General features: G+C 37.7%; 1 protein-coding gene across 6 annotated transcripts in view; it reads left to right on the plus strand.

Moving 5' to 3' along the window:
• The window catches only part of VPS13B (vacuolar protein sorting 13 homolog B), a 421,101-nt gene that overhangs the window by 12,098 nt on the left and 387,097 nt on the right, over positions 1-21,906 (plus strand). For 4 of the 6 annotated variants that reach the window (XM_021386667.1, XM_021386662.1, XM_021386666.1 and 1 more), the window contains exon 4: positions 19,806-19,929. In XM_021386667.1, the coding sequence (XP_021242342.1) occupies positions 19,806-19,929 (124 nt within the window). The remainder of the gene's footprint in view (positions 1-19,805; positions 19,930-21,906) is intronic. The other 2 variants (XM_021386663.1, XM_021386668.1) reach the window with 1 other exon arrangement.

The following is a 21,906-nucleotide window of genomic DNA, read 5'->3' on the forward strand; positions in this document are numbered from 1 at the left end:
TTAATAACAGATATGAAATTCTGTGCTAATTGATACTGCAAGGTCCATTTTCAAAACTGAGTTGATTGGTTGAGAAAGTAATATACTGACAATTCAGAGTCTCAACATTTTGAGTTATATTAGTAAATGATAGGTATGTTCATGTAATGTTCATACATGATCAATATCACTGTTGATGGAAAATTTCTTTTGTTTGTATTTTTTTCCCGTTTCTCTCTGTCTCCACTTCTAGCTTTTATTTTTGCTTCCATAACATTCTCTAAAATTGGGCATAGCATTTGACTAACTTTGGCAGTAGCATGTCATGATCTATAGAAAGTGAAATGGTATACAGCAATAGCCGGTAAAACCATTTGACCCTGAGCACACACATCTCTCATTAGTTGTGCACATGAAAATTTATAAACCTATGTCAAATGCCAATGTTAGAGCAACCCACATAATACTGTTATTAAAAGTAATGCCTCCTATTTACTTCCATGGAAACTGTAACGTGTATGAAGAGCACAATGACATTATTTGATAGAGCAAATTCTCAGCTACAAAATGCAATTTTTCAACATAGTCACCACCATTAGCTCTGCATCTTCACTGGTAACTAACAAGAGCCTGCATATCACCGGCATCCTCCTCTGATGTTGTGCGTCAGCGTAATAAAATAGCAGGCATTATTTTCAGAGCAGCCCTCATATTTATTTTCTTCCTTTTTTTGTGTGTAACCTTGCTTCTGTGCTCATCTTCATATATAAGTTCTTTTGCAACGGAGTCTCACTTTACTTCTGCTTCTCATACATTTCTGACTCATGGCATCCATATATATCCCACTTTTATTGTTATTTCCACTTTGCCTGGGAAGTAGTTCACTAGTTGACAGTTGAATGACATTGCTCATGTAGAAGGGAAGAGTAGTATTGATCTCAGGGGAAGCTGGTGTTGCTTCTTTTCTCATCTGTAGTTCTGTATTTCCTCCTTGGTTGCTTTGGATTCCCTTTGCTGTGGAATCATGTTACTTGAGAAGGGAGGAAACAGAAGGCCTGCTTCTCTGTTGCACTGTGTTAGTGTAAAGAATGAGTTTTTCATACATATGTTTGTGTGTATGTGTATATCTATGTATATTACAGACAGCCTCCCATCTGACTAATTTTTATTTCATTATTACTTGGCGTTTAGGAGGAACAGATTGGGCAGGAAATATAAATAGAGCATGTAGTATACATAGCTAAACAGTTGCTCTACAAAGTCGTAATCTCAGTGTTATTCCAGACTTTAATAAGGTGGGGTAACAGTGAAAAAACCGTTTGACTGTTCTGTGGGAAGGCATATGTTCGCCTGAATGGTAGTCAATGTACATTTCTGTCCTTCCTTCCCTCCAGCAAACCCAAACCCTTTTTTCTGGCATTGTTTCATGGACCATCTTGATGTTCTGTAATCACTAGTAAACTGTAGAGCCCAGGCTGCGTATTTAGTTGCAATATCAGGTTGAACTCTTGACAAAGCATCATTTAGAAAGTGACTTGTTGAAACATAAATAATAATTCTGTATTGTACCAGCTAGGATAACATCCAGTATTTTTTTTCTCTGAAGTCTGTGCCCTGCTAGGGAATTGAAGGAATTGCATGTAGCAAGACAGAATCTTAGCATGGTAATGGATGGTGCAGTAAGCTGGGCATCAGAGCTGATGCAGGGATGATTATTGTATCTCACTTACTAGAACTTCCAAGGCTGAGGATCTTGGCATTGTGATAGAACAAGTGTGAGCTCTGAAAAATTACTTTCAATAAACTCACGGGTTAAGACTATCTGTTTCTAAAAATGAAAATAAAAATTGTCAACAGATGGGAACTATGAATTCTCTCGCTGACAATAGTCATTTGCATGTGCTAGTTTATTTCAGATGAGATTACCTGTGTTAAATATCCCAGGGACTGTAAATCATTTAGAAGAGCAAAGGGGAATGTGTGTATGTATATATAAGTTTAAGAAAATCAGTAGCTGCACAACTTAAGGCTTGTTTGTGAGTGACTGTTTGGAATCAAATAACATGTTTCTGAGCTTATTAATGCCCCTGTGATACTGCTTGACATGGAAGTGCAAATATATTGCATCAAAATCAGTAGGGAAATTTTTGTATTAACGCATAATGATTTTAGAAGTGTATAACTATTCTGCCTACACTTGAAACCATAATATAAATGCTGTGTCTGTAATTTTATGTGTTGGGAGACTATATACTTACTGAGAAAGCTAGGATGATAATGCAAATTATCATATATTTGAGAAAATGCTCTGTGAGATTGACCTGGGCGGGTAGCTGCTCCAGTTGGCATGCATTAGCCAACAGGCAGTGCAGTTCGTCCCTGTCATGGTCTGTTTTCTGCCCTGTTCTGGGAGAGGAAGCTGGCTGCTACGTGACTGATGCAGCTGAATTGCAAGTTGAAGGCCAAGTTGCATTCATTGTTACTTAGCTCAGTTTTCAAACTTACCTCCAACTGCTTTCAGAACAAGGTTGTTGCAGGATAAGCCTACTGTTGGTGGCAATTTATGAGCTAGCAGAGGCTATCTGTTTTCTTCTTTGCTGTGGTTAATTTGGGGAGTTGGTGATTATTGATGTCGTGGGGTAAGTTATTGAATGTTGGTGTGGACCCGATATGCAAATGAACAGAGATGAGCAGTGACTGCTGCTATGCCATTACTGTGGAATCACATTTCAGAGCAGACTTTTGTATTTCAAGTGTTCGAAGAAGAACATAATATTAGTGTGATAAGCTTGGCTACTGAAAGGTTTTCTAAATATTTATTTTAATTCTGCAAGTGGACGAATAAATAGCAGAGTTGAAACTCTGATACCAAAACCTCATTGATTTATATTCCAGAAAATAGGTTTACTAAGGCAAATGCCAACACTAATGTGTGTTTGTCTTCATAAGGCGAAGAGAAACTGTTCTGCAGTTTCTAGATACAGGAGTTCAAAGTAGAAAGGTTGAATAATCCTCGTGCCTTTACAGTGGTCTACAGCAGCAAGGAAATGCAATGCCAATAGGTGAAGGAGTTTATGTATCGTGTTTGGCATAAGTCCTAGAAGTCTAGGCTTGGACTCTGATTCCACTTTCCCTGGCATAGATCTGGAATACCTGAGTTGATTTACTTTGCAGTATTGCCAGATCTCTCCCCATCCAGCTGACATCAAAATTAGAACCCTACAATCCAGCTTTGTTTTGTGTAGTTGGGTGAAGAGTTTGGATTGGTGCATGGTTTAGTGGGGAATGAGGTGAGGTAATGTGTTTAAAAATATTTCCTTAGAGAGGAAGTAGTTTTTCCTCATTTGTTGGTAGATTAAAGCATAGTTAAATTCGTTGGAATGTATTTTAGCTCCTCATTATAGTGAAACCTATTTCAGAAGGGGCATGATTACAGATTTTGTAGTGGAAAAAACCTGTAAGTTACCCACCTTTGGTCAAGGCTTAAAATTCTGAAAGACAAAAAAATCTTCATAGAATTAAGTATAGTCTACTCTGAAATTATGGCTTGTTCCCTTTGGAAAGAGTGGTGTTTTCTCAGAAGGGGTGTGACTCAATTATAATTTATTAAATACAGTTATTGAACTTAAGCAGAAAAAGTTCACTTTATTCATTTATGGCTTGTGTCTTACCTTAGAATACCTGCACTTGGGCAGTGGTTCCTGCTAAATAACTTTGATGCACAAATGACACAGATTGTGTTTTACTTTGAGCACTTACGGACAGCAGTGAGCTCTATATCAGTGAACTACCCTTTCTGCAGTAGCATGTGGAAATGTTCCATTTTTGTTGTGCACTTCTTCTTCTCTACAAAAATGCCAGTCTTAACGTTCTACATCCTGCGGAACCTCAGGAAATTGTATTATGTAGCTAGCGATATCTAGTTGTCACAGTCATCTTGATTTAAATGCATCAGTTAAACAAACTTTAGCTGTAAATATTTATTTCTTTGCCTCAGGAAAACACAGAACAAACTTAATTACTCCTTTACTTGGGCCCTGATCTGCTGAGGACTCATTGATACCTAATGGGCTGTCCGCCCAGAAGTGGAGGTCTAAAGAACCCCAGTAGTACTTGAACTTTCTGTCCTTCATTAGTATACTTGCTAATTCATTGCTCCTTACTGGATGTTGACTAACACAAAACTGCTTTAACCTTTTTTTTATTGTAGATGCATGAATCATTCTTTTGGAAAAATCTATTGATTGGAGCTACTTCATTTGCAAATATTTTCAATTAAAGCTGAACATGTATTTTATTTTTCTGGTTTTGTTACGTAGCCAAGCTCCTAGTGTGTGTTATTTATTTATTTATTGTTAGCCTGTCAGCATTACTCAGTGCTTTAGGTTAGTGTAGGATTCCCTGAAATACGCTAACAGCTGCTGCAGTAGTGGTCCTATGTAATTGCTTAGCATTAGGCCTGTTAGTGTTGATATTTTAAAATTGTGGGGATAATTAGGAATTACTTTTCAAAGCAGCTCTGTAATTTTCTACCCAGTTCTGTGGGCAGAGCGTTCTCGTGATCAGTGCAGTGCAGTCAGTGTTGCTTGGTGATGTACTGGGGGATACATTGGTTGTCAGGTGCTTTGGATGGGTAGGGTGCTTTTTTTCTTATTTTTTTTTTTAAATTATTCCTTCTGACAGAAGAGTATCATGTTTTATGGCCTCTGGGATACTTTTTGCATGTGAATGTCACCTGGACTGCACTGTAGGACTGATGCTTTCTGGAAGCCTCTGCCTTCCTGTGCCTGTACTACATACCAGATGTTTCAGCTTTCTGCCCTGGAGTTTCTCCCCCAGCAGGGTCTGGTGGAGACCTGAGGGCTAGGGCAGGCAAGAGCGTGCTGCTGATCCCAAAAATTTTGTTTGGCCTGTTCCTGGCTGTCCTCTTTTCCATATGCTCCTCAGATGTGGACGGTGACAGGGTTGTGGGGTAAGTGCATTGTTGTGGCAGTGGGAAGTGGCCGTCTTTCCTGGAAGCTCTTCGGGATGCTTTTCCCAGCATGCACTTAAATATGGGCTCATTATACGATGGGAGAGAGGCTACAAGTCTGTGAGATAAATTGGTCCTGGGGAGCAGGCTGCCTGCACCACTGCAGTCATCTGGTGCGCAGCTGAGGTTCATAGCAGAGAAGGCCAAAGGGAACAAGCAAGCTGAATTGTCCTGCCACGCTGCATGTGGCCTGTGGGCTATAGGTTGTTCATTCTTGATATTTGCTTACAATCATAATGAACATTAAGATTTTGCAGTAAAACTTTAGAAAAAAATACTTAACAGCAGGAGAAAAATCTGTTTAAGCCACAAAGAACTCTATAATTCTTTTAACCAGCCTTCCCTGAGAAGGGAGCATCTGGTGGACAGAATAGATCAGAGTCCCAAGTGCATATGCTAGTGGTTTCATTGTCATCAACAGACATTAGATTTTTGTTGATTTATTTTGTTCAGTGAATAAAACTTCATTTCCTTCTCTGTTAAGGATGTTTTACTTTGCTTAACTTGTTCAAAAATGAACTATGGTTGTATCTATATAAAAGTTGAAAGAAATTGGGTGGTGTGGAGTTAACAACAGACATCTTTTTTTATCTAAATACTCCAGTTTTTGGTAGTGTTAAATCTTCATCTGTAGTTAAGTTTCCTTCCTTAGGACTTCTATTTAAAGGTCAAGGTACCCTCATCTTTTCTTCCTTTATTACATATCTTAAGAGCATTCCACTCACAAATGGAGCTTATATGATAACAAACCACAGTTTTATACCAATTGCTTTACTGAGGACAGAAGTACTTAAACAAAAGAAGTGTACTGTGCATGTAGTTGTTGGAAAAGCTGAGATTGCCTTCTATCAGTGTATTTATAATCCACGTTTTCTTAAAAAAGAAGTCCATGCTATATACAACTGCTCAGGCATTTTCCTTCTGGCATTTTGGATGAAAATGTAACTCCTGCAAAATAATCCTTACTTCATAGTGAAATTCCAGTTTGGTTATTGTTAGAATTCTTTTCATTTTTTCTTGAACAAAATGAAACAAGACACTGAATTTGGAACTAGGCAGAACAGTATTTCCCTGACTGTTAAAGGACAGGTATTTGGGACTGTTCAGCATTGAGCTATATCTAACCTGCCTCTCTGTATGCGAACTGTAGTGTGGATGTCTGATTCTCCATTCTGGAGAACCATTCTCCCCTTCTGGCTGTGTTTGCTTGGAAATGTTGCTGTCCTGTTTGTTTTTAACAGAAGTGCTCACTGAAGTTCAGGAGTTCTGTGACTTCAGGACTCCACAATGAAGGTGTTCTTTAGGAAGAGGGAATAATTCACATGCTTTACACAGCCAGAGTCAGTGTCTCATCAGGCCCCACTTCAGTTTAGGTGGATGGTTTTTTTTGTATGTTTGTGGAAACAGAAAAAATATATGAAAAAATATTTTTATTATATAAAATAAGTTGTGTTGCTTTTGGGAATGTTGGAATATTTCATTTTAAGTGGAAATATCAAAGAGCAATTTTTCAGATGTCTGAAGCAAACTTTTTCGGTGCTTCCAATTAAATCATTTTTTCCCACTAGTTTGTTGTGATCTAGTACCATAAGCAAGTATCAAGATAATGGGACTGCAGGAACCTGCCTGAAATCAGGTTGCTCATGCTTGAGCATTGTGAGGAACAGACTGATGCAGCGTTGTTGACTGACAAGTGTTTGTCTTCCCTCTGACCCTGCTGCAACTGGCTAGAGATGAATGTTTCTGGCCTGGCAGTTCTTAGTTTGGGATGCAGTTACAAGATTCTGACTCTACTTAAAGGTAAAATACAGCTCATTTGAAGCTAACACTTTGACTTTATCCATGCTTAAACTTATCCACTTTTAAACCCATCTGGTCATAATGAGTAATTCTGAGATCCTAAGCAGTTCTCAGCACTGATGGACTTCTTGCAAGTCCTGTGTGCTTTGCTTGCTTAGAGAAGGTGAATTCCAGCTCTTGAAGTAATTTTTGATGGTCTGCTGACACTGGTATTTCACGATCTGTGCAAAATACTTGCATTTAATAATCTATTATAGACAAAAGGCAAAGATATACTGAAGTGGGGTATTCTGCATTTTCATTGCTTATCACCCTTTCTAGGGGGACAAATAACATTTTAAGTGACTTAAAGTAACCTTCTGAACATAATAGCTTGAAAACATCCTTTGTATGTGATTATTTTCTTTTCATCATTGACCATTCTTGCAATTTGCTTTAAATTGGGTATGATCCTTTCATCTTTGCTGGTATGATACAGTTTCTTGTAAAAACAGAAATCTTTTTGGTATTCTTTCTTTGAGTGTAAATCTATATGTTGTTTCCTTTTGCAGTTGAATAATAAATGGTTTTGTCTGTGCAAAATTTTCTTCTTTAAATTAAGAGATCGAACAAAAAATGTGTTCTTAAAAATACTTTCTGCCCATACTCTAGTTCTATGCAACGTGTGGTCCTGCTGGGGGGGAGGGGAAGAAACATGAAATTAAACTGTTCATCTTTTGCTTCTGAAAGGCACCATGAGCATGTAAAAGCAAATAATGAAGTATAGTACTTCTTGATTTTAGATGTATACTGATGAATTGATAGTGATTCCAAATGAACAACACAAATCTTGCATGTGTGAGTTTTTGTTTGTGCATGCTGCAGTTCCAGGGGTTGTTCTAGAAATGGTGGTTGGACAGGCATGAAGAAGGGGAAGGGACTGCAGAGGTACGTACTGATGTACAAATCAGTCCATGCATTTAAGATTTTTGTAGGCTTGAAAACTTTCAGAATTACTGCTGAAGAAGTCTCAGGTTTCAGCATTGTACTCATATACATGATATCATCTACAGTTTTTCCTTACCTTAAAGGTGGCTCAGCAGGTCCCCCAGTAATCAAAAATCATTGCTAATTCATAGAATCATCTAGATTGGGGAAGGCTTTCAAGATCATCAAGTCTCACCATCAACCTGATCAGTCGAGTCCAACCACTAAAGTAGTGCATGTCCAGGTGGCCTTTGTGTCTGGTTGCTGCAATATGTACTGCTCCTAATTAATGCAAATGGGAAACTAATAGCTTGGTTGCAAAGAGAAATTCTGATACTTTAAAGTTTCCTACTTAGCAGTGGCACAAAATATTTGAGTAGTGGGTAGGTTCATGATTCCCTGGAGTGCATGGTTTGCTACAGCTGATTTCACTGTATTCTTATTCATTAAAGTGTTTTACTGAGTATCTCACGAGCTGCTATTATACAATAATGGTGGCATTTTCTAATATACCTACGGTAATCCTGTGAAGATTTAATGAGTTAGTCTTCCTCTTCAGCTGCCCATCCCCAGCTGCTTGAAAGGTAACACTGTGGCAAAGTGCCTGAAATTCAGGTTCCTTCTACCTAAAAAAACAATTCTTTCCTCTCACTGGGGACAAAAAAAAAAAATCCAGCTTTCCTGGATAAATAGAGTTGATAAGCATGCCTCTCATTATCTGAAATGCTTGAACTCAATATTGTTGGCTTTAACTGTATTGTCTTGTATGGTTCTGTCCTTGTATAGTCCATCAAGAACAGCTGAATGTATCTGAACACTTAACTTAAAAGGTATCCATCTAAACAACTGCACATTAGTAATGTGGAAACCCATTTACAGTGACTTTTTAAAGATATTACTAGGTGTAAATTAAATACTGCAATATTTGTGTATGTAAGCTGACTATACAAGATCAGAATCAATTAATGGATGTACTTCTAGAGACAAAATTAAAGTTTACTGTAGTGTGAACTGGAGAATTCTTTGCTTTTCTCCGATTTGGTAATGCTAGAGCTGATATTTCCTGCTTTGTGCATAGTTCAGGTTCCTAAGTTGTAGCTGAAGTACTGCTGTGAGCTCGCTATGGGATTTTCTTTTCCTTGTGCCAGTTGGTTTATCTACTGTTCAGAGACCTATGTGTAGCTTGCTTTTAATTGTCACTGCTCTAACAGTGATAGGCAATAAACTCAGTTTAAATAGTTTGTTTTGCCTGTCACAGTAGTTGGTGAGTGATCTCCCTGTCCTTATCTCAACACTTGGTCCCATCTTTATTGTGTCTTTGCCCCCTGTTCCTTGAAGATGAGAGGAGTGAGAGAGCAGTATAGTGGAGTCTAGCTGTCTGTAGAATCATAGAATGGCCTGGGTTGAAAAGGACCTCAAAGATCATCGAGTTTCAACCCCCTGCTGTCTGCGGGGTTGACAACCAGTAGACAAGGCTGCCCAGAGCCATGTCCAGCCTGGCCTTGAATGCCTCCAGGGACGGGGCATCCACAACCTCCTTGGGCAACCTGTTGCAGCATGTCCACCCTCTGTGTGGAAAAACTTCTTCCTAATATCTAACCTAAACCTCCCCTGTCTTAGTTTAAAAGCATTCCCCCTTGTCCTATCACCATCCACCCATGTAAACAGTGTCCATCAGTGTAAAACCATAACTATCAAGGAAACTGCTTTTCCATTGGTTTGAATGCAGTTGTATTAAAACAAATGTATAGTGGTATCGAGAGTGGTGTGTTTCAAATTAGCTTATGAAGAACCTCAATCTATCCACCATCCCTACAAATATATACCATGTAAAATGATAAATGTTAGAGAAGCCTGAATGAATTGATGGCTTTGTGGTACTACCTGTGATTCGTCTGTCAAATTTCTAAGACTCCTTAATTAATAGATCAAAACCTGATGAACTGTGCATTTAAGTGAACATTTTTCCCAGATTTCTTTTGAATCTTTTTTCTTCATCCTTTTGTCTAATTCTTAATCTCTCACTTTTGCATATGTCTGGAATACGCAGTTGAACTACTAACAGCAACAGTCCTGTACCACTGCCACAGCTCCTTTTAAAATGTTTTTGTCTTTGTTCCCTTGGGCACTCAGCTTCATTTCTTGCTGACACTCACATTACTCTCTCATTTTAGCTATGAGTATGCATTGTATTTCAAACTAACCAATGTGATAAACATTTACATGTTGTGATGTTATAATTAAAGAGAGGTCTTCTGTGAAATTCTGCAACAATTATAATGCACTGTTGATTGCTTCTTTTGACATGTAGCATTTTGTTACCGATGTCCGGCGACCCTTTTTGTATTACCCTTGCATGCAGAGAACCTAAACCTGGTTCTGGCCAAATACCGCACGTAGCATCAATATGATATGCAGCAAAATGGTCTTTATTGGTAAAAGCTACAGAACTATATAGTATTTCTTATCTTTTTACTAGACTGTTCCAGAAGCTCACACGGGCTCCTGGCCAATCATATTGAATATCCCGCTTCTGACCTCTTACTTCCGAAAGGCCATATACGGGGTTGTTATACACCTTGTTATGAAAACAAAGAAGGACAGCCTCTCTGTGTTACGACACGAGTTCAAGTAAAGTAGGTGAACCAATAGCAAGCATATGGGGAAGGGCCTTCTGCGTTACAACCCGAATGCCTCGTAACATGCCTGATACAACATCTTTCCCCCTCCCCATAAGCAATAAAATTTAACCTGTTACAGCGCGACCGCAAGTATCTTATCCCTAAACCTATTTCTTAACTAAGCTATCTACTATTAAAACTCTATCACACACGCATAATATAAATGCCTATTACTAGCTGTCCTAAAATTTACTACAAGCTTTCACACAGCCTATAGTGTTCTAGGCTGATCTAAGACTTCATCATATGCTGTAAGCATAGTTTTCATAGTGTAGTGGTTATCACGCTGTAAGCATAATTTTGGTGATTTTGTGTGACAGATTTCTGACTGTTTTAGAAGATAAATAACTGACTGTTTGTTTAGTTTTTAAGGTAATATTTCAAAAGCTTATTTAAAAAGCAGTGTGTTATAAATAGTAATACATTCCTTGAAATGGTACTGACATCATAGACTAACAATTGCAAAAGAAATGAGTGATTATTAGAACTCCCTAATGTGCATTTTGAATAAGTGGCACCTATGTATACTCTTTTACATTTATTAACCAAGAAGGTTGTGCAGCAGTTCAGTTATCTTTGTAGTTTAGTCCATTAGTTTTGTTAACTGATGCTTTTTAGGTAAGATATAACTGATAAAATTAGACCTGGTAAAAATCTGTTCTTTCACATAGTGGTATGTGAAGTTAACTTAAAAATGCAGAATGAAAAATAGAATACAAAATTTTAAACTGAGTTGGTAGAAATCGAACAGTGCTATTGTAGTTGAAAGTTTAAATACAAATACTTGAATTAAAATAATACTCTTCCAACAGAAATTTTGCCCTGAGAAGACTAAGCAACAGGAGGTAACTGGAGCCTGCCAGTTGGCTTCTGTGTTTAGAATTTGAATAGCTGAAAGCTTAGAAAACTACTTAAGAACTACTTAAGGTAGGACAAACTGTGTTTTTGCCAGCATTTCAGGAACTCTGAAATTTACTGTACAATTACATTAACCCTACAGATTTTTGTTGAAGTTGTTTTAATATCATTACTATATATAATTAATATTACTGCATATTACGCATTATTACATTTTTGTGTATAGAATGCATAAAAAGTAAACTGTATGAAAATAGTGGGGATTAGTCAGGAAATTAGGTTTTATCTTTACATAGCACTAAAAATCTGTTAGTATTGTCTTTGTGAAGATTGTATTTAATTCTCATCACGATTCAAAGTACTTTACCTTAAAAGGTTCCAGTTTACTTCTGTAAACTGTATTGTACACTGAGACCTTACTTTAATGATCTCCTCCACACTTTTTAATTTGCAGAAGGCAGTGAAAACTGTAAAGGAATTCACTTTCAGCCCATAGCTAAGAAATTTCACTCCTACTTAAACCTACCTCTTTCCGACTTCTACACTGGCAAAAAGATCCCCGAAGTGACGTTTCTAGCTAGGGAAATTCCCCTGGTGCACATCCTGTGGAGAATGGCCACAAGCTCAAATTTGGTTGGATCCATCCTGGGTGGTAACTTGGGAAGAAAGGACTGCTAGGATGAAACCTGTGATGCCAGTGCGTTTTAATTGTTAGTTTTAAGCTTGGTATCTTAAGGAAACCAGAAGTGCTTGATTGTGTTGTCAGCTGTTGATTCTTATCTTCATCTTCCACACTATGCCATTAGACTTTGACTAATTTCAAACACTTTTGATGTTGAAGTAGAATTTAAAGGATAATAACACATGAATTTGTGAAAATCAGCATCAGATGGAAAGGCTGTAGTAGGTATAATCTTCACTCATGGCCATATATATATCTGTCCCCGTTCTGTTGTTTCCACCACCAACAGCTGCCAAAATCCAAATGCTGCCCAAATGATTTACATCAATGAGAAGAGCTCTCATAGATAACAAACTCTCCACGTAAAGCTTTGTGCCTTCCTCTGTCATGTGGCAGAGGTTTATCACAATGTTAAAAGTTTGAGAACTGGGGAATACTCAGCTGGCTGTGTTGTTGGTGGGGGCCTGCTCTTGGGTATCCTGCTCAATACTGTTTGGGGTTAGGAGAAAGCTTGGTCTGGACAGTATTATACTGTCCTCTGAGGGAAGTGGGTGGCAAGGGGTTATGTTGTAATAAAAATTATTACTACATCCTTAGCAGGTGCTTGGTGGAGGGGAATTCTTGCACAGGGGTTCTGCCTATCTAATAAACTGAAATAGGAAGTGTGTTAGGGAAAAGTTCCCACTAAAGAAAGTGTGAAACGAAGCTGCAACTGCAATCCTCTAGTACAGTGGGGGGAAATGAGCACCCTTAATGGACTTCCACTATGAAGGCAAGTGACATCTTGGCTGAGAGTCTGGGGCTGGTTTAAATAGGGTTGGGGACTGGTGCTAGCCCTCCAGCAGGTGGAACAGATTACAATAGGAAGAGTAAGCTGAATGGGCCAAGATCATGTTCATGGTTTCCAGATGTTGTTTAATAACTCAGCAATGTGATCAAACCATGCTCACAATGGTTTTCCTGTCTTCCTGCAGCATTCAGGAGAACGTATTTGATGACTGCTATAGAAATACAGTGCTCAGCTATTCTTAACTAGTGTTTCAAGGGACTTGTGGCAAGGCTGAGAGTTTGTCCAGTCTTTGATGGAGAGTCTTCCAAAATACCACACAAAAAGTGTAAACTGCCTTAAATATGTCTTTTGGACACAAGACATGCACTAGTGTAAGAAGAAATGTGCCTGTTAAAGTGCTGAGCAGTTCAGTGATTAGAACTGTGCTGTAATGTGAGTAGCTGCCTGTGACCTGTGTATGAAGTTGAATGATAGCAGAGATGGTCAGTGTTGTAGAGCTTCCACAAATGCTGAAGCTGTTGAGTTAGAAACGTGTGTTCCATTTTGTTTAGATTTAATGTTCAAGAGTATTTTTCCACATATGAGTTCCTCTATAAGTCTTAGTTTCACAAAGTTTGATTGTTTTTAAGTAGAAGTTGGAAAACACAGTACAAATCATGTCGGTCACTTCTGGTCTCTTCTCATGTTTGCAATCCTGAGCATGTTTCCTGTCAGTCTTTCCTACTGGTCCTTCAGGGTAAGCTGCTGTGGCCAACCTTTCTTCTTCATTCTAGGCGTGGAGAATACAAGTGGGGCCGAAGGCTTACTTTAACCTGTACCCAACCTACACCAAGGGTGCCGCACACCCATAGGTCTTGCTGAAGGAGCTCACCTAACTTCTATCTCTCTGGTCCTTCTCTCTTTTCAGATCATCCTGGTTTCAGAGTTACCGAGTTACAGAACTCTGTACTGTGGGCTTTGTGGAACAAACATTTTGGAATTGCCTTTTCATTCTTTTCATACATCCTCCTATAGTAATGCCAAATCCCAACTGTAGCTGCCAATTACCACTACTGTAATATTTCTACTGTTTGTTTTCTTCTCTGTAACTTTGTAGTCAAGGATCAGGATTCCACTGTTACGAGTATTAAACAAATGCAGAATAATCTTACAGAATTAAGATGTCTCTCACCTCCACTCTGCAAACGAAAGCATTGGGCAAACTTCCTGTAACTTGAGGAAGAGTGAAATCTTTAAAAAGCCCAACCTAGGAGAAATGGCAGAATAGCCATTTTGAGATGTTTATTTCTATTAAAAAGCACTTACATCATGGTAGGTGGTCTAATATATTTTTAAAGCAAAATAAATACTTTACTAGATGATCAGTTAACAGTTTATAATATAACTTTCTTCTCTAAACAGAAGGAAGATATTTGTACAACTTACTTCCCTCAAAAAGACTTCCAAAGTCATTTTATTAGTTTTTCTGTATTGGGTGTTGGGAAACTGGGGTGTATTTCTGAACAGGCTGAGGAGCACTTAGTGAGAACAGTCTGTTTTATTTATCTTTGCCTATATGACCTTATCACCACAGTCTTTCAGACTGACAGCGCCCTTTCTTGTAAACCAAAGAATGTTCCTTTTAATACCTCTGATAATCAGCTAATCAAAACAGTAGCAACATTACAGGGAGATGTTATTCCTCAGAAATCAATAGACAGATTCTGCAGTATCTGTATAACAGACTTACTGCAAACTTCTTGGCTTTCAGATGGGGCTACCAGTGCAGCATGTTAACATATCTCTGGCTTTTACACAGTTTGACTCATAGCTGTATTTCAGCATGTTGTGCCTTGTTAATGGATAATAGCTCGACATGGATTCTGGTAACAGGCTGAGAGATGAGCATGACCTGCTGACCTAGTATAGGCAACACCTTGTGTCTTGTTGGTCACTTGCTGGTGTACTACTTGATTATCTGAATTTAATTTTAGCTGAGACCAAATGCATCAAGGAGAGCCAATGCAGAAAACATGTTGTTAAGTCAGTTCTTGATTGCTTCTGTCTGTCCATTATTCTTAACCTGGTTACTCTTGTTTATTCTGTAACTCTTCAAGATGCCTTGTCAGCTGGCTACAGACTTCACTTCTTCCCCATTTCCTTTGTATTTCTCCGTAATAATCTGGTGCATAGTCTGAAGAGCTGATGGTTTTTTTTTTTCGCCATGTGTCTACATGAAATGATATTGGGGGGGAAAAAAAAGTAGAAAAAATACAGACCTTCCAGGATCTTGTCTACCTTAAAGAATGACAGCAATTAATCTGAGTGCTCCCTCTTAAGTATGTGAGTTGCCTGTTTGAAGAGACTTAAAATTGCGTTTTGTGATAGTGAAAGGTTCTCATAGGTACAGCAAATATGTATATAAAATATGTCTTATGTATGTAATAGTGGACTCCTTAATCATTCTGCAAAATACTATCCCTGTTTGATTGATTTTAATCTTTTTTTGCTATTTTATAGTGTCAATTTTAAAATGTAGGTATATTGTCCTGTCATATAATCAACAAATACAGATTAAAGTTAATGTGTGTTTGACTGTTAACCCACAACTTCCAAAAGATCTACAGTTCTTATGCTTACATTGCTGATTTTTCTGTTTCAGTTTTGTAACATTCCTAGTTTACTGGTAATTAGAACAAACATAAAATTAGTTTCCTCTTTTTCTACTTAACTATGAACAATGAAATATTTCTAGCAGGATAATTTTACAGCAAAATCACTGAGGTTCTATTACGTTTGCTGATTGATTTGTAAGTAATACTTGACCTATGCTAGCCAGCAGAAGAGCTGCAAGGTTATATGGCTGTATAGTATTAATGAATTTAAATATATGTGTATGCGTGTAGTATTTATTGATAATTATTATTGACAGTGAAACAGATGAATCTATCTGAAAACAAGATCTTGGTAGTTCAATAGTTACTTTGATAGTTTAGTTTGATTAGTTAGATAGCTTGATGAAATATTTTTAAGACAGTCTTTTAAAAGATTTGTATTACTACTTGTTTCCTTATTTCACATAAACCAGTTGTAGAGGAATTTGGGATGAGCTTTGGAGATAATCTAGCTCAACTACATCCTCAAAGAGAGCCCAGTTAGAGTTGCTCCAGTCTGATGCTGAAAAACTCTGAGGGTAGAGATTGCATAGCTTCTCTGGGTGGCCTGTACCAGTGCTTGGAATTGCATGTCGGCTTGTCTGTCACTTTTCCTCTTGAGGTATACATTTGATGAGAGTCTGCCTCCAACTTCTCTGTACCCTTCCAGCAGGCTCTCTTGTCTTTCTCCAGGCTTAACAGCCCCAGTTGTCTCTCTTGGTCTCAAGGACAAGCTTGTGTCCTTCAGCTCCCCATACCACTTTGGTAGCCCTCCATTGGACTTGTTGTGATATGTCCATGTCCTTCTTGTATTGGAGAGCCCTCAGATGGGACACAGTACTCCCCATGAGGTCTCATAAGGGCCAAAGAGAAGGAAAGAAGAATTGCATCCCTCAGCTTGCTGGCTTTACCCTTGTTAATACACACAGTTGCCCTCCTTTGTGGTAAAGGCGTGCTGCCGTCTCACGTTCAACTTGCTGTCCACTGAGAACCCTGGATCTTCTTCTACAAAGGTGCTTTTAAGCCATTTGGCTCCTAGTCTGTACTGTTGCAGATAGTGGCTCCCTCCCAGGGGCAAGACTTAGCTTCTGTTTGACTTTACAGGAGTGACTTCCTGTCAACCCATTTCCTCAGGTGCTCCAGATCCCTGTCAGTAGCAGTTGTGCTCACAAGTGCATTAACTCCTTTCACTGGCCTGGTACTAGCCACAGCCTTGTGTGGTAACTACTGTGTTGGGCTTATTAGTACTGCTGACTGAAGGATACCACAAGCAAAGCAGCTGCAAGTTAGGCTTTGCAGCCCAGAGGGCTGCAGCACTTTGAGTGCTGTGGTCCAGATGCTTTTCCACTCAGTTTATCCCTTCCTGTCCAGTCAGTATCAGCTGTGGAAGGATGGTCTGTTAGTAGGCAATGAGTTCTTCCTCTGCAGTTTTTGAATGCTGCAGTTTAAGATACGCTTCCTATAAATAGGAATATATTTGTGTTATTGGCTGATGAAGCGTATTAAGCTTATTGCTTTAGAAACGATGAAGGATCAGAAAAAGCAGGATTTTGTAGAGAAAGATGAAACAGTGACAGGGAAACTCTGCAAGTTTGTGTAGTAGTTTCTTATAATTAGTTTTTTTAAGATTAATTCATAATGTTAATCGCTTTTACTTAGTTTCATGAAAGCAGAGGGACCATATTTGCATAAATAGTTAAGTGATCCCCAAGGGAAGACATACTTTCCCATAAATTGTACTTATGAGACAGTTTGGAGGTCTTGCAAATTAAATTTTAAATATTTTAAAATGAGAATGTTCTTTAAAAGACAAAATTACATAATACAGAAAACAGAATATGAACAAAGATAGTAACTTCTGTCTGTGAGGAAAGATCGTAACCTCATCTAGTGTGTTTTCAGGGGCTGTCAATTTTAATTCACTCTACACCTTGGAATAATTGCTTTATGTAGTATAATTTAGTAGAAAATTGTCAGAGTAACTTGCATGTGAATTTACTAGCCTAGATGTCATTAGCGTGTTATGTATGACTTGCATAGTTTTAGATGTAACCATAGTGCTCTATAAAAACACTTGGTCAAAGTACCTGGTCAGAGGCAGTTTCCAGAAGGGGAAAAGTCTGACTGTGCAAACTTCCATTCATCCTGATACGTTAAAAGTTACCAAGGTACATTTGTGCAGTAACATCGATACGCAGAAGCTTACGTTAATTTTTTTCAAATTTTCTCAGCTTTGCTTATGGCATAAGCAGTAGGAAAATAAATTTTAGTAAATGGGTTTCTTAAAAAAGTCAGCACTTCAGCTGTATCATGCATGTTTTTTCTTCTGTGCTGTTGTGACTGTTGTGTGGAATCGCTCTTGTTAATGGTAAAATGGATGGACACTTTATCAAATATCATACTATAACTCAAGTTATTAGCAGTTACAGAATAAAATTCCCTTCCTATCCCCTATATAATTTTTACTTTAGCTTTAAAATGTTTGTCATCTGGTGTGAGCTAGATTTATTAGAGTGCAGTAGTTTTAGTACATTTTGGCAGTGTGTTTATGATGACATCACTGTAATCTATATACAGTATGTGATTTCAGTTGTTTCCAGTGTTAAATATTTTCATAATTATGCTAGTTTTGGCAGTTCACTTGGAACTTTTTCCACATTTCTTTAATGAACATGTTTTACTTCTGGGCTTATGAGACAGCCACATGTTAGAGAAATTAATAGTATGCTCTTAAAGTTAACTTTCTGCAGAAATGCGCGAGTACAGAAAGGTTTTGAATTTAAATAGAAATGTAGTTCCTAAGGTCACAGCCAGTGTGACCTATTGATAATTAAAAAATATCAGTAGCTGATGTGAAACTGCTGTGTTCACAACCTCAAAACTATACAGCTCTTAACCATTTTGATAATTGCGTAATATAAGGTAATAGAAAGTGTTGTCCAAGATTTAAGAAAAAAATGTATTGAATTTAGTTATGTTAGGATTTGAGACTTTCTTTTAATGTTAACTCATGATTTCTCCCCCATTCCTTAAAAAAAAGATATAAATGCATCCCCCAACCTGCATGCCAGTGTGTATTCCTAACTCTCTGAAAGCGCTAAAAGGTTAAATCCAACTTATTTCATCTTTAGGTGCTAGTAACGTGTGCTGAATGTGTTGCGTGCATTTTGCTTGAAGTTAGGAAATAGTTCAGACACACTTATACATGGATAGAATGTAATCCGGCTTGATACAGAAAAGAAGGAAATGTATTGATTGGGCTGTTTGGTAATCCTGACATCTTGCTTTTTTCGCAAGGAAGCACCATGGTGACTCATCCAAAAAAGTATTTTCATGCTTACCTGTGAACTAGTTTCCAAGAAAAAGGGTTTGGTTTGAAGTTATTTAAAAAAACTATGTTGAAGTCAATTATTTAGTTTTTCTGAGTAAGCTGGAGATGTGAAGGAGAGCTGAGCTTTTCTGATTACAAAATATTTACATTGGTGAAGAGGCGTCTTCCAAATATAGTTGATAGTAAACATTTTTTTTATGCATTGGAATGGGAAACTCCTATGTGACTAAGCACCTTCATTTTTCATAAACCACAGTGTGAGAGGCTAAAATGGCCAAGTAATGATAATTAAAACAAAAAAATACAAAAAACCACAAAGATTTCCTAGATACGATTGTGACAAAACTTCTCTTCAAAAAGTGTACTTTGTTTTAATTCTGTATTAGTCACTGGAAAACCTCAAATTATTTATGGTCCTCATCCTTCTCTTATAAGGATGGTTTCTACCCATTCCAGTGAATGAGTGGGTCTGTTTTCTGCATTTTCTCCAAGTAAGTTCAGTCTTCTCTTTATTTTTTTCAGGTTAAGCTAGTATTCCTCTGAGATTATTAAAAATGCCAGGTAGCATGCAAGGAAATGCATCATCTGTCCTGTACAAAAAAAAAACAGCATAGCTCAAGCAAAATGCTTTTTAGAAAACAGAGGACTTAATATTACAGCGTCATTCTGTGGAGCTTTACATTTCTTCCTTGATAGTTTTCTTTCTTGATCTCTATCTGTGATCTTAGCAGCAGCCAGAGAGCGTTCCAGCCTTTTTCTGTGGGAGGCAACTTTGTCTAAACAAAATGTTTCAACAGAAAGATCTACTTTTTTTCATCTTATATTAATAGTTAAATAACACTATAATTTCTAAGGTAATATAAGTATTAATTGTGAAATATTTCTTTTCTAGCCAGTTCTGTAATCGTTTCTGTATTTAGATGGAAATGCAAGATTGCACTAAAGGAAAAAACAGTGCCAGAAACTTAGTACACCAACTATTTACTGAGTTGTTCTTCCCACATTTATTTTCCTTCTTTGTTTGATTGACTCAGTTGTACCCTTTTTGTCTAGCAGGAAGACCATGAAAGTTGTGGTTCAAGTTCAACAAACCGCAGTACCACGGAAAGTATGAAATCAGCAGTAAAACCACGGCGAGTTCAGCAGTCTGCTTCTCCTGACCCTGATTTGCCTCCAGGTAGACCATAATTTCAGAAGCTGGATTGTACTTGAGTGATAATTGAAACCCACTGAATTTTATTTTAGTGACCAGAAAGTCTAAGTTACTTCTATATCTCTGTCAATTAGTTATACATTTTAAAGTTCTATCCATTTATAAATAGTGCAACAGCGAATAGAATACTCAAATATTGTAAAATAGGAATTAAGTGCAATAAAATTTAGTTAATCCTTATGTCTTTTCCTTCAGTTTTGTTGCATCTTTAACTATACATAACCTGTTTGTAGAGCTAGGTGAGTTAGAGTGAGAGTCATCCAGTAGCGTGTTAGATTTTTATCCTTTACTGCTCTAGTTCTTCTGTTTCAGATCACTATTTGTTTTCTATTGCTCATTAACTCCTTAGTGGTTCACATTAAATTCCTTTCCTGTATGTGTTCAGACCTTCAGTTTTCAGATTCTTAAAATGGCTTTAAAGGTAGGGTTTTCTCTTTGAGTAGTAGTTCTGACAGATGTTTCTTATTTATTCCTCTGTCTGATAGTAGAGATGTTAACTTGTTTTTCCTGACATAAAATTTGTCTCAGTCAAACTTGGAAATACTTGTATGATATAAAAATGCCTGAAGAACTATGTTATCTGATTGTTTTTGCTTCTGAGTTTGCACAGCAATTTCATGTATGAGGTATAGTTCTGTGCAGAAACATGAAACTTGAGAGTACTGGAATGATTTGCAGTTTCCCTTCTCGGGGCATGTAATTTTAGATGGGTTAAAGACATGACAGTTTTGTGTTAGTTTTTTCTCTATTTGAACAGAAAGATCAAGCTTTTACTTGCCTTAACTTGACTTGAAAGAGGATATTGTTTGGCATGTGGAATATCAGGTAGTAGTGAGTAGTACCAGCTTGTTTTGGAATGGGAACTTGTGGAGCCAGACTTGGAGGCTCTCTTAGCTCCAAATCCAATAAGTTCCAATGGCTTGGAATTGCAGGATGTGAGACACATTCTACCATGGACAGCACCTTGGCTCTGGCAACTTGCAACTTGTTTGTGTTAGGCTCTTGGGGTTTCCACCTGAGAACAGCAGGAGTCAAAGGCCTGATAAAGAACTGGACAATTGTACTGCCTTCTAGGATGGTTTGAGGATTTGGTTCATGTTTTCCATAAGTTTCACCTGCAGATTTCCCAGAAAGGTCTAGTCTCTAGGAAAAGACAGATGTTGGAGGCCTGCTTATTGGGATGTTGACATCTGATCAAATTGAACAATGCAGAAGATGTTTCCACCCATCAAAAAGCAACATGAACATTGAAAACTGATTTGCATGTCTTCTTTTACAAGCATACTGTGATTCTCAGTGATAGCTGTGTTCATAGAAATGCCATGCAAGTTACTTGCAATACGGTGGCTGATTACAAAACCCAGTGACAACTTTTGCTACTATTTGATGGATTCTGTAGATGTATTTTGTGCTTCTTTGAAACTGTAGGGCACTATCACTTTCTTCATTGTCACATTCCTTCATCAGCTGCGTAGAATGAAGCATAATGATTCTGAGAGTGTTAGTGAAAAACTTGCCTTACTGAATGGGCTATAAGTTACTTTATATGCAGCTACTTTCTCTAAATTGACTTGTTTTTCTTGTTATTTATTTTGTTCTGTTGTGTTTGAATGTATAAATAAGACATTATTTAATCAGAAGTCCTTTGTGGTATATGGCCTAGATGAGAAATACAAACCTCTTTATGGGAGAACTCTATTCTTTGTGGTATAGGATATGACATTGCAAAGCTTTAATTTGCACATCTTGGATTTTAGTAAGATGTTGTCACGTGCATTGTATTTGCTTTAGTCTTTGGAGGATATAGATGTCAGGTTGTTGTTGCAACTTCTTGTTGTTACTGTTGTCACAAGGAATCATGTGTCCTTTGTCTCTGCTGTGTTCTTAGAGATGGAGTTTGGCAGAACTCAGCTAAAAATGTAGCTTTGGTAACAAAAGAAC

Source organism: Numida meleagris, chromosome 2, assembly GCF_002078875.1.
Source record: "Numida meleagris isolate 19003 breed g44 Domestic line chromosome 2, NumMel1.0, whole genome shotgun sequence".
In the NCBI taxonomy this organism is placed as follows: Eukaryota; Metazoa; Chordata; class Aves; order Galliformes; family Numididae; genus Numida; species Numida meleagris.